The sequence below is a fragment of the Ixodes scapularis genome, unplaced genomic scaffold (assembly GCF_016920785.2).
Source record: "Ixodes scapularis isolate PalLabHiFi unplaced genomic scaffold, ASM1692078v2 PGA_scaffold0__279_contigs__length_252992795, whole genome shotgun sequence".
Classification (NCBI taxonomy): Eukaryota; Metazoa; Arthropoda; class Arachnida; order Ixodida; family Ixodidae; genus Ixodes; species Ixodes scapularis.
The window spans coordinates 107,147,563-107,159,998 of NW_024609835.1; the positions used below are offsets into that span (position 1 = coordinate 107,147,563).

The window sequence follows — 12,436 nt, forward strand, 5'->3', positions numbered from 1 at the left end:
ACACAACACTACCTTTGCAATACCGCTGCAGAGCGGTGTAGCAGAAGCAGCGGCAGCAGCGCTGGCTGCTGGTCACTGCTGCCGTTGCCGCACCGAACACGCTAAGGACAAACACGGCCGCTGCCACCACCGTGCGGCGGTGTGCGACTGCTTATTTGAAAAATGTTAGCCCACCTGATCTAAAGCCCTGGTTATTCGGAATTTTGCACGCACCTTTTAATTTGACTTTTGGATAATTTGACCCAATTTCGCACGTCCCATCAAGGTCGAATTAATGGAAGTCTACTGTGCATATTTGAACAAGGTCCATGGGAGTTGGGAAGATGCTTACCTATTTCTAGCTCCGATAATTGATATGCTGTAGAGAAATTCACTTATTGTTATGTGTGGACTTCCTAAAGTAAAACATGCTGAACTGAGTTTAGTGTTTGTAACAAAGGAACAGCCCGTTCAGGGTGCCATCACGCGCAGTCATACACCACATTTGTAAGACCCTGCATACCTACAGGTTATCTGCAGGCATTTACTGGTATTTATGACACGACCCAGTGAGTCAGATTTTGCAGATCCGGTGTGACGCAGGGATCGCCAAGATTCCCACGTTGGATGGGTGTGTGGAATGCTTGAGATGCATAAGGCGGCATTCTGTTCAAACATACACAGAATGGCTTGTGCCAGGTAACCTCCGTGGTGTGAGCTCTCAGACGTTTCTATCTCCAGGAACCTCTATCTTTCTTGATTGGCAGCCTTCTCAGTCTTGGCACCGATACAGTAAAACATTGTAGAAGCTAAACAGTAATTCACATGCTAGGGAGTGATTGGCTCATTGTACTGTAATCGGTGGCTCAGATCTGCTAAAACAGTGCGTAAACATGTTACACAAGGGCAGAGACGGTTACAGAAATAGCTTGGGGAAACCCATCACGGTACTCTGGAGAACCCCTGGGAACCCAGTTTGAGAACCCGTGCTCTGTGGAACTGCAGCCTGAAACTGTTGCATTAAAAATGAGTGTCATTGATCGAGAATGCCACCAGTAGTAAATTTAAGCTTTTATTCCACGATTGTTGACTTCTGGACAGAGGCCAGCGCGCCAGCAGGTAGAAGCAAAGGCAAGTCCCCGGTCAAGGGGCAGCGCAGGCCGAACCAGGTGTGGTCTTTCAAGGGCATCAAGAAGACTGCCATCACTCAGAGCCTGAACCTGCTGGCCAATGGGAACGGAGACGCACTCAGCGAGAAGGAGATGGTGCAGTTAAATGCGTCCAACCGCAGAGTCGGCGACCCGAGCACCTCTTTGAGAGACGCTCATGTGAGTTGCGACTGCAACGCTCCATTAGTTGTACTGCAGCTCCTGTACACAACAATAAGTAGTAGTATCCTTGTGGCTGTTTTATTTCTAGTTTTTGCAGTTTTCTTGCAATTCTTGCCACTGTATTTGCTCAAGTACTATAGAGCCACACTGTTTGTGAACAAAGTGCTCAGATGCGTTTTTCTTCAGTACTGGCAGGGACAAGGAACACATGTCTACAAGCTTTCAGCTAAAACACTTTTCTTTTCTACCTTTGCTCCAGCAAGCCTTGGTTAGAGAGAGGTAGAGAGAATATGTGGACCAAAATAAACCTTACCATAAATGGTGGGCTAAAATGGTAGGGAGAACTGATAGGCTAACTGTGCAAAAACACATCATGTTCAAATCCAGCCTCAGAAAGGCTGTTAGTTGTCAGTCCGAAATATTAAAGACAATGTCTTTCCTAGTGCTTAAAATGCCCTCCAATCGCGCAATATTTCTGAAAGTTGGAGACGTCTGCCTCGTGGTTTTTGATGTAAAGTGCAATGGGGCTGGCCACGTGCTCTCATTGTAGTGTTCATGGAGGCAATCATTGAGACAGCATTACATTAGACCTGTTATTATTATCTGTGCCTCACATTATTGGAATGGCATTTATCCTTTCTTTAGAGCAGGGGTGGCCAAGCTGCGGCTCGTGAGCCGCATGCAGCTCTTTGCGTGTTAAAGTGCGGCTTGCAGCTCCTTCCCTTACCCTCCCCCCTCCCGCCCCTTTCCTTGCCTTCCTCCCGGTCACACGAGGACTTCCCAAAAGGAGATATGAACCGCGTTTTAAATCGAAAGACAGGTGGCGGTTTGGTAGTCTTGTGTTACTACCACCTTACGTACAGTTGAACTGCTTTTGACCAGGTTAGATCCAAAGTAATTCAAGTTTTATTGCTCTGAACAAAAGTTTGCCCCCCCCCCCCCCCACCCTCCCCCGCGGCTCTTGGAAGTCTCGTGGCTTTGTTTGCGGCTCTTAGGCCGGGTCAGCCGGGCCACCCCTGCTCTAGAGCATTAAGTAATGTGTATAGTACAATTTTTCCTTGCACACAGTGGAGGAGGGCATTCAATTTAATGCAGTTTGATCTTGCAGGCAGAAACCCATTTGTTGCCATACCAAAGTGTAGTTGGAAGAAAATATCCCAGCCAAGGATTGTTAATGCAGTGTTCTGGTGCATAAAGGAGCTGTGCAACAATTTCAGGGCTTTGCTTACTAAATAATTGTGGAAGTTGATGCCTGACACTTCTGAAGTGAACTACAGAAAACAGATTTTGCCTGGATACCCTAGTTTTTATTTTAAAAAAAATGAAAAAGATCCATGTTTTTGCCACCTCTCAACTCGTACATCGTCTTCCGGGTCACGTGCGCAGTGACGTCGATGGGGTAGATGCGGCGTTCCGGAAAAGTTATCTTTTTAGAGCCATCAGTGAGCAGCGAGAACTCATCCACTCGTGACCGCGTGACCACGTGCTGGCGGGCGCAGCGCGAACAATATGGTGAAAGGAGGAAAGTCTCATCCGGGTCCGGCCATACCCGTCCGGCCCTGTCCCCCTCTGCCTCCGGCTTCTGGCAGCTGTTTGTAGTAGCGGATAGAGCTGACGGTTTTGTGGACCTAGGATAGATGGCGCCACTAAAACTCAGTATAATAACAGTTTTGGCAGTCATACCAGGGTTTTGACACATTTATATTTATGAGCTTCTTATAAAAGAAGCTCAAGTCGATTACCTCGGAGCACAAGTTCTCAGACTTATGTATCTCGAGAAATCCCATCTCTCATGTCTGATAGCCAAGAAACCCCGGCAGCTCTTGTCATTGATGCAGTAAAGCGGTGCAGAAGCTTGCAGACCTTATACATACTGCAGTCAAACCCGTTTATAACGAACGGCAGGAAACACTACGATCAGTTCGATATAGCAAGTAGTTCGATAGAGCAAAAACCATTTACAACAAACTTCCGCGACGCGTTCGTTGTCAGGCCGAGAGCTTCTCTTTCTTTCTCATCTCTTCGTTCCGCCTTGTAACAACGTGCTGGAATTTCTTTTTTTTTTTTTTTTGCATGCGTGCAGATATTTTTTTTTTAGCTTATCTTCTTTTCTGATTTGCTTCTCCTCGTGGGCAATCGCTTTTGGATGAAAATGTTTTTTTAGGGGCAAAGCTCTTTGGGGTCTAGCCTTGTCCATCCGTCCGGCGTCCGTGCTCACATCAATTGAACTGCCTCCGGGATCAGCCCACTTTAAAACAAAAAATGTATGCCCGCACGGGGGTTCGAACTTAGCACCGCTTGCTTACGAAGCAGACGTCTTAACCACTATGCCACACTCCAACGTTGCATGTATCCGCTAAACAGGAGAGGGCGCTGCGGTCAAATGCATATATAATCATGTTAAGCTTTGCATGCATTGGCTCAACATTTATAGACGAGAGGGCGCTGCGGTCAAATGCTCAACTGCGTATATAACCACGTTCCATACCACATATTCTCTTTCTGACATGGACCGTTGACTTAAGCGGTGGAGACGCATTCCCACGGCTTCTAGCGGATCCAAGCTGATCCGCTAGAAGAACCACTGGCTCTGCATTTCACCAACCATAAAGCAGTAATAATGAAGTCGAAATGCAACCCAGAACCCAGCACTACCTATGAGCAATAAAAAAAATATCGGCACCATCAGCACTACCTATGAACAATAAAATCAGTATCATCAGCACCACCAGAGCTTTGCCCCAATCAGCATCATTCACCACGTGGAGATGCTGCCTCTTTTTCTTTTTTTTTTTCTGTGCGTGTGCTCAATGTTTTTTTTTTTTTTTAGCTTTCTGCCCTTCTGAATCGCTTCTCTTCGCTCAATTTTGTTTGCGGCTTGAGCTTTTGGAATTTTCTTTTTTTCCTCTTTTTTTATGGGGGGGGAGGGAGGGGAGGGGAGGGGAGGGGAGAGGAGAAAAGAGGAGAGGAGAAAGGGGGAAGGAACAGGCTAGAAGACGATTGTTTGCACGTTTTTGGAAACCTTCCCGGGTGAAACGTTTGATATAGCCAATGTGTTGTTCGTTATAAAAAGTACTTTTTACATGCATTTTTATTTAAATTTTACATGAGTTCAATACCGACAATAATTCGGTATGCGTGGGTTCGTTCTAAAGGGGTTTCACAGTAAATAGTCTATGGCTCGTAGCTGAGCATTACTAAGCTACCAAATCTCTTATTGTACCACTTAAACTGGTTTCATGCTTTACTTGGGGGCAGAGACAGTCGGGGAAATTTGGGAGCCTGGGAAAGGGTACACCGGAGAACCCCTGGGTTTGTAGGAACCCAACTTGAGAACTTGTGCCTCAGAGAAACTTCCGACGAGAGTTGCGAATAAGGTGATGGGTGGCCGAACGAAGGAGGCAAGCAGACATTCCAGCTCCCTCGAGATGTGGTACATTTCGCTCGCAGAGGGCACCTGGCACGGAGCTGTCGGCCCTGCGGAAGGAGGTGCGCGAGATGCGGTCTGTCATGGACACCTGCTGGCGCCAGATGAGCTCTAACCTGAGCCTGCTGCAGGACTGCGTACTGTCCCAGAGCCAGGAAAGGGAGCACGACATCGTCCTGGCTTTGGCCAGGCTCAAGAGGGTGAGCTGGCCATGCCCCAGTTCGTGGTTGAAATGTAGGCACCCAAGACCACAGGTTGAGTGCGCGTGGCTAGGGTGCCTTCGTGCGCGCTTTGCTTGTTCATTGTGGTGATGGAAGTGCTGTGCCATTTGTGCCAAATTACGCCACGAACGAAATTCTGCTATGTACATCTTGTGCCAATGTGACACTTATGCTAAAAATTGTGCCACTCCTGCACCAAAATATATAAAGCCCCCCAAAAAACTTTACTATCAAAGAAGGACCTTCAATTATTCTCAGATATAGGAACTAATTGAGTGATGCAATCACATTTTCCTTTTTAAGTGATGTGCTAACAGATGTTGGCATCTGCTTCAAAAGTGTCAGTGGCTGCTCTATAGTACCAATATTTCGCTTGCTATAAAACCCTCTACAAAAGGTCCGCTGCTGCTTCCATCACTGGTGATAACATCCAACCATTTTGTTGCAGATGCTTTTTTTTTTCTGTTCTGGAGTGCGTAAAAGAGCATCTCTTGGCACGAGCTCCGGGCATTGACTGTGCTACAGCGGCACTTTGTTGCCGGCTATTTCTTTGTATTTCCTCAGTGAGCACGTGCTGTCAACATCGGCAAAGTTCGTTATCATCAAAAGTTGTTTAAGATGATAATTTATCACGATGCAGTGTAGTGTCTCCATCCCCAGTGTAAATGAAGAATGTTGTAGTCACCATACATCTTTATATCGAGAACAATTTGTTGTCAACTTGCCCACTAAATTTAGCGGAAAAATCAATGTCACGCGATGCCTCGACTTGATATTGTGACATTGCATCGCATGGCCACATTGCCAGGTCGCATGATACAGTGTTGCAGTGTCAAGTTGTGGCATCACGTGCCATGACATAGTGCCACGAGACACCATGAGACATGACGTCGTGTCGCACCATGACTGGACACTGCAACATGTGGTCAGGTGATGTCACGGTGTCCCATGACACTGTGTCATGTAACATGATGTCCCATGATACCACAACTTGACACCATTCAATCAATAAACAATATGTCCTTCACTTCCCAAAACGACTGCTTAATGTCTTCAAAGCAAATTTAAACAATCGCTCCTTAAATACTGCCTTGCATGCTTTATAAGACTTTGCAGGTAAAGGTCACAGCCAATCGTTCTATCTCATACTATCGTATCAAAGATATAAAAGGGACATTGAAGGCACATTAAGGGGAGGCACGGCCTAGGAATCGCGATTTTTTCAAAAAAGTCGCATTTTTGGAAAATAGGCTGACCAGCTTTTACAACTCATAAAGAATGCTGTCCAAAAATTTTATTCCTGTAAGTAAAGTATTTACTCCGAAATAAATTATTTTCGAAGTGCTGGCGGCTGCACGTGCGCGCCAACGACGCGGCCGATTACGAAAATGTGCCATTTTCAAAGCGCGCTCCCTCCGCGTTTCTTAGGACTAGCATGGACAGGCCCCCCTCGTTGGAATGAACGTCTCGCCCTCTTTCGTTCTGTTCGCAGCATTGTTCGCGATATTGTGCTCACAGACCATCAAACCCCGTAGAAAACATAGCTGTGCACGCTCTTAATGGTCAAGCTGGCGAAACAAAAGCTCTGATTCGCTAGAACGAGCCACGTGACGTGGCTCGTCCTAGCGAATCAGGAAGCTCTGTTGGAAATGGGCATACAGCCAGGGAGCTACCAAGCGTCATACGGAGAGAGGGCCACCAAGATGAAGGTTGCGAAGGCCCAAATGAAAGCGCTCGAGTCCTCCAAGATGTCCCACAAAAAAAGGAAGATGGAAGCTGTGGCCAAGGCACAGAGGGACCGTGCAGAGGAAGGAGTGACATATGCCCCTGGAGCATTTTAGATGAAATGGCAAGCCCCATCTAAACTAAAACACTGTTCAAACCCGTTTTTCTCAGCTTCATGTTTTCACCATTTTTTCACAGCTCTAAAACTATCGTTTGGTGAGTTAAGCGCCCCCAAGTCTAATGTATGGCTTTTTTGGCATGAAATTTACTGGAGAACTCGGCTATGCGCTTACTTTTTGCAAATTGTTATTTCTTCACACAAAAATGTTGACGTTTGTGAAACAAGAAAAAAATTAAAAATTCATGCCGTTATTGAAAGTCAATTTTTACGTAAAATATGGCCTTAAAAATTATTTAAAGCCTACTACCGATTAGTTTAGTCATTCAGCGTTATATCCCAACAAAGAAATTGTGCCTTTTTATTCATATTTTGAAACAATAGTTTTTTTCCTTTGACACTGCTACATGTACATTTTTTTCAACGAATAAGGCTGTAACTTGTCAAAAAATAAACCATTTGGGTTGAAAGTTGGTGTAGCCTCCCAAGTTTTGACGTTTAACATACCCTAAAAATTTCATTGACCTGGCACAAATACTTAAAAAGTAGACCCTCCAAGGGAGTGCCTCTCCTTAAAGAGGCAGTTATGTTTCATGGCACTGCCTGCAATGTTTTCTTTTGTGCTTACCACAGGTGCGAGACACTCTGAAAGGCGCGATCGAGTGCACAGACTCGAGCCAGGAAGAAGAGGATGGTAATCCAGACTATGTGATGGAGGAATGGACTCTCGTATCCTCCGACGAGCCGGGGAGGATTGAAGGGGCGGCCGTCATGCGAGACGCGGACAGCGTCTCCCTGGGCTCCTGGGGGAGTGGGGACCGCACAAGCCTGCTGCTGAGGGACAGCGACCCCCACACCCAGGAGGTGAAGAAGCAGTTCCTTACGGCCCTTGTTCAAAACCAGAAGGGGCCGTCCCCCGGACACGTGGAGCAGGCGGCGGCGGCCACGGAGGCCCCCAGTTGATGAGGGGGCTCCAGTCCCTTTCTCGTGTGCCCGGTATTGGCCACGCCGGTCGACACATTGCTTCGCAATCGTTTCGGGTGGCCGCCCTTGGCTCAGGAAGGGAAAGATTTTGACTACAGGCTATATATATTTTGTGCAGTTGTAAAGGTTTTTTCTCTGCCTGGTTTCACTTCTGGGTTTTCGATCTTCGACAATGCGAGCCGGCGAAACATGCTTGCCGTTGCTGGAGTGGAGTTTTGCACGGTGACGACTCTTCTCAAACTTTTTATCTCGCCTTGGCCAAGATTGAGACGAGAGCTCGTATTATTATTTTTGTTATTTTTTATTAGCCGGTGGTATTGAAGCGAAGTAGACTGTCCCCTCTCATATTTGCTTTGGTCGCGTAACATTGTCGGACGGTTGTGTTGATCGAGATCTTGACTACAAGCTACTGGAGCATTTATTCGGAGGTACGGGGAATGTTGAGCATATCAAGCAAAGGAGTATGAATGGTATTTTATACATACACTTCTATTATTTACTATTCCACTTTCAACTTCGAGATTTGTGTAGGAGTGACAAAATATAATGTGTCGGCAGAAGATGAATTTTGAAATATACTGTGGCACGTTGCAGGTTTACGTTTATTTATTTTCTGCAGACCTTGAGGTCCTGGAAAAGCACTTCTAAAAGTTGACTGGATAATTGTGCTTGTCACTGGTTGCTATGGGGCATCCGTCATGTTAAACAAGAATTTAAGAACAAAATGTGTACTTGTGGTGGAAATACCTTGTGAAATCTCTCGCACTTGCTTAGACTAACTACATTTGACAGCAGTAGCTTTTCTTTCTTTAAGAGCTGTCAGTGCCGTGACCTTGGGTCACAGTCTACCCTGAATATTGTCATTTCCAACACTCAGTCTTCAGGCTGAGCTAATAGTGAAAGCTCAAATTTGACTGGCACATAACTGTAGATGTTCAGAACCAATGTCTAGCTCAGGGGTTCTCAAACTGGGTTCCGGGGAACACAGGGGTTCCATGAGCTGGCCTCATGGGTTCTGCAAACGCCCAAATTGCAACCCCCCCTCCCCCGCCGCAGGCTGCGCGGCAGGACCATGCAAAGCGCCTTCATCTCACTTTGTACTGACATCGCGATTGATATCGTGGGGATATATGGGAAGCAGCACAAGCAAAATTGCCTACAATTGTGCATCTGTTGCTTCTCGTTCGGCAAATATAGAGGGAGGGGGAGGGTTCCGCAGCAGTTTTTGAGGCTTTCTGGGGTTCCGCGAGACCAAAAAGTTTGAGAACCCCTGGTCTAGCTTATTATACATACTTTACAGTGGTAGCTGTTAGTGCCCCTTCCTGGCAGAAAATGCTCATGCACGAACGCACAATCCCACTCTACAGCAGAGGCACTGCTCTCCCTCTCCGTCGTTCCCCCACACATACGTACATAGCCACTGCAAGAATGCTCTCTCTCGCTCCCCCCCCCCCTTATCCCCTGTAGGCCACCGCTGTTCCGAAAAATCCACGTGATCACAGGGACAGCGCTCTCTGCCTCCTCATTGTTCTTGCTACATCCACATACCCTACGGCAATGCTCTCCCTTATTCATCCCCCACCCCTCCGGCAGCCGCCATTGCAAAATACCCACATGGTTGCGTTTACTGCGGACACGCTTCCTCGTCTCTCCACTACCGCCGCCCAGGTTCCGTTATCGCCCCCGTTCTGAAAGGGTGTTTCAGCCAAAGAAAAAGCCCGTCTCTTGTGTCCTTCTCCCTCACATGCAACATCTCGCACAATGGTTCTACCAAAGCACATATCTCTTCACGTGCGTCTCCGACATCAATTCCCCTGAACGAAAAGAACGCATTGCAAACATTATACAGCACACCGGCTGAAGGCAAATCTCCTTCCACATACCTTTCCACAGTGCAGCAGCTACCGCTGTCAATCACAGTACGCTTTGTGTGATTGTTTGCAATTCTTTTTTTCTAAGTACCTTTCCAGTTTTCCATTGAAGTAACTGCTTTCAATCTAGATTATATCTTATTAGTTCAAGAGGAGTTGGAAAGCACACTGCTAAAGAGGCATCCAGCTGTTTGTGGACACTGAAAATAAATGAATGAATGAATATTGCCATGTCTGTAGTAACTTGTAAAATCTCGCCATGCTATCGCTACAGCCCGAGGGAAAATATTTTTTTGGTGACATTATTTTATGGTTATCTCAAGTGGCCCGAACTCAATCTTGAATAAAGATGTGCATATCACCAATGGAATGTTCGACTTGAAAGCATGCATGATTCTTTGTGAGAGTAGCAAGTGTTTGCTATATTTGTTGCCATTGAGCTTGGTCAGTTTTCTTTGCTAGGAACATGTATCCATTAGTAAAGAGCTGCCCTGGCATCCCTTTAGACAGAAGATATGTTCCTTTTGCCTCCCATAGGAACACATGCAAAGTGGATTAGCAGGAAAGTGGATTCGAAGGAGATAAGGGGCTTTATACGAGGCAAAATCGTGTACGACAGAAGTCTGAGGAGGTCATGCTATATGTGGATTGCCCTTACCTCAGTTACTACTGTTCCCAGTAGTGTTCTCTATGATAGTAACTCATTCGGTATTGGGATGTTGTTTTTCACTCTACCTGCCAGCGTTTTAGTTTTACGGGGCTGCTTAGGAATGCTTGGAACACTCGGGTTACTGTAGTTGCATGGTTTCCTATTCTACAGAGGCACACAAATTCTTTGCTGAGGTGTAGCTTTCAGGATGTGTTGTGCATCAGGCACTGAACTTTTTAAAATCGGAACACTGATCCACGCTACAAGTCCCCTATTAGCCTTGTGAAACCACATACTATTACAGTAAATTTTTTTTTGATTGAGTGAAGAATCTGTTTATGGCCTTATTCCAAACCTTTGTACTAGAAGTCTGTCTAGGAGTCTCTTTGGAACTTGTATGTACCTTGTCCCTGCATCCCCAGTAACTGACACAGCACATACGGGTCTAGGTTGTCAGAAACCCCTTCATCACTGGACAACTGGTGGAAGGATGATTCACTGTAGAGGGTGGTTCACACTTGCAGGTGATGGAAACAGCATTTGACCTTTTATAGCAGATTTTGTAGAAGGCAAGTTATTGGTTTCGAGCAGCCACTGATGCTTTGGAGTGGGTGCCAACATCTCTTAGCATATTACTTCAAAATGAAAAATTGATTGCATCGCTAAGTGGAACAGTCTTCTTTTTAGAATAAGGCTCAGGTCAGATTAGATTATATTTACAATGAGTATTAAAATTGTAGAGCCCTTTCACTTCACATCAAGATGGAGGACCAGCGAAGCTGTTATTTTTTAGACGTCTAGGACAACGCCTAGAAGACGACCTTAAGGACAACGCCTAGTGGATGACGTCTGGGACAACCTCAAGGACGAATTCTAGGACGACCTCAAGGACGACTTCTAGGACACCCTCGAGGACACCGCCTAGGACGAACTCAAGGACAACTTCTAGGATGACCTCTCGGATGACTTCTAGGACGACCTCTCGGACCACTTCTAGGACGACTTCGAGGACGATGCCTAGAGATGATAACAAGGGATCAGGACCTCACTATCTAATAATGCCAAGGAAGGCTTACTCATGGTGGTTGCCCCCTTCATTTTTATTTAATCATACTTGCCACAATCAATGGGGAGTTTTCTGTCCGCGGACACATTTTTTCCCAGATCCTAGCACATAACAGCTTCACTGTAAAATACTGAAAAAATAAAGCATAGCACAACACTTCAGTTGAGATGAAGGCTATCTCCCCCGTTCCCTTTAACACTGAATGGTTAATTTGCCTGGAAATAAATTTCCAGCAAAATGCCAGTGATTTTTTAACCTCTTCCTTCTTAGCTTCATGGCCGCTAAATCAAGTGGCTGTGAAGTGCCTGGGCACCGGGTACGATGACTCCAAGCTTCCACCGTCCTTCTTAAGCACACCGTGGAACTTGTTATTCGCAAGCGATGATCAGTGCCATCGCAAAATCAAATATTCGTCAACGAGTGCATACGTCCGGGTGACTCAGTGCTCGTGTCCACCGCGGCTCCTTCTCTCGGCTGGGAGAACTTCCGTTTCCGGCAAAGAGGCATACTTTACGTCACAATCACATTATTTCTTGTGTTGGTGGCCGAGTCCGGTCGAGTCGAGGAGGAAAGCAGACACGAGTTTTAATCTTTTTGTGTGCAAAACTGGAGGCAATAAAACGAAAACGGATTCCTGCTCTGGGTTCTATGGACATTAAAGATGAATTCAAGTTTTCATTTGAAAAAAAAAAGCTGGAAAATTATTTTATAGTCCCTTTAGGTCAAAGTGCAGCCGACACTACGAGCTGACGGACAAATCAAATGGCATCAAAAGCTCAACATTTTTGTAGTCATCTAAATGAAGCAAGCGCAGCGAATTCCCCGTGACTGTTTTTGTGGTTGTGTGTGCACAAGCCTTCGAATGTGCTCTGACCTAAGATCAATCATTTTATACGGTCAGCAGAGACACTGCGAGACATATTTATACACTATAAATTCTTTCCTTCTAATCGACCAATAAAATTTTTTTTTTTTCCTCCCGAGCAAGCGAGGTGCAATTTTTAGCAAAAATATTACATTTTGGCGTAAGATGTAGCAGGATTTTGTTTGTGGTGCAGTTTTGTG

At 45.9% G+C, this 12,436-nt stretch overlaps 1 protein-coding gene across 2 annotated transcripts in view; it reads left to right on the forward strand.

Annotated features, from left to right (window-relative positions):
- The window catches only part of LOC8030864 (TBC1 domain family member 5), a 50,414-nt gene extending 40,393 nt beyond the window's left edge, over positions 1-10,021 (forward strand). For both annotated transcript variants that reach the window (XM_029968824.4, XM_029968825.4), the window contains 3 exons: positions 1,081-1,307; positions 4,761-4,937; positions 7,435-10,021. In XM_029968824.4, coding sequence (XP_029824684.2) covers positions 1,081-1,307; positions 4,761-4,937; positions 7,435-7,764 — 734 coding nt within the window. In that variant the 3' untranslated portion in view covers positions 7,765-10,021. The remainder of the gene's footprint in view (positions 1-1,080; positions 1,308-4,760; positions 4,938-7,434) is intronic.
- The last annotated feature ends 2,415 nt before the right edge of the window (positions 10,022-12,436 follow it).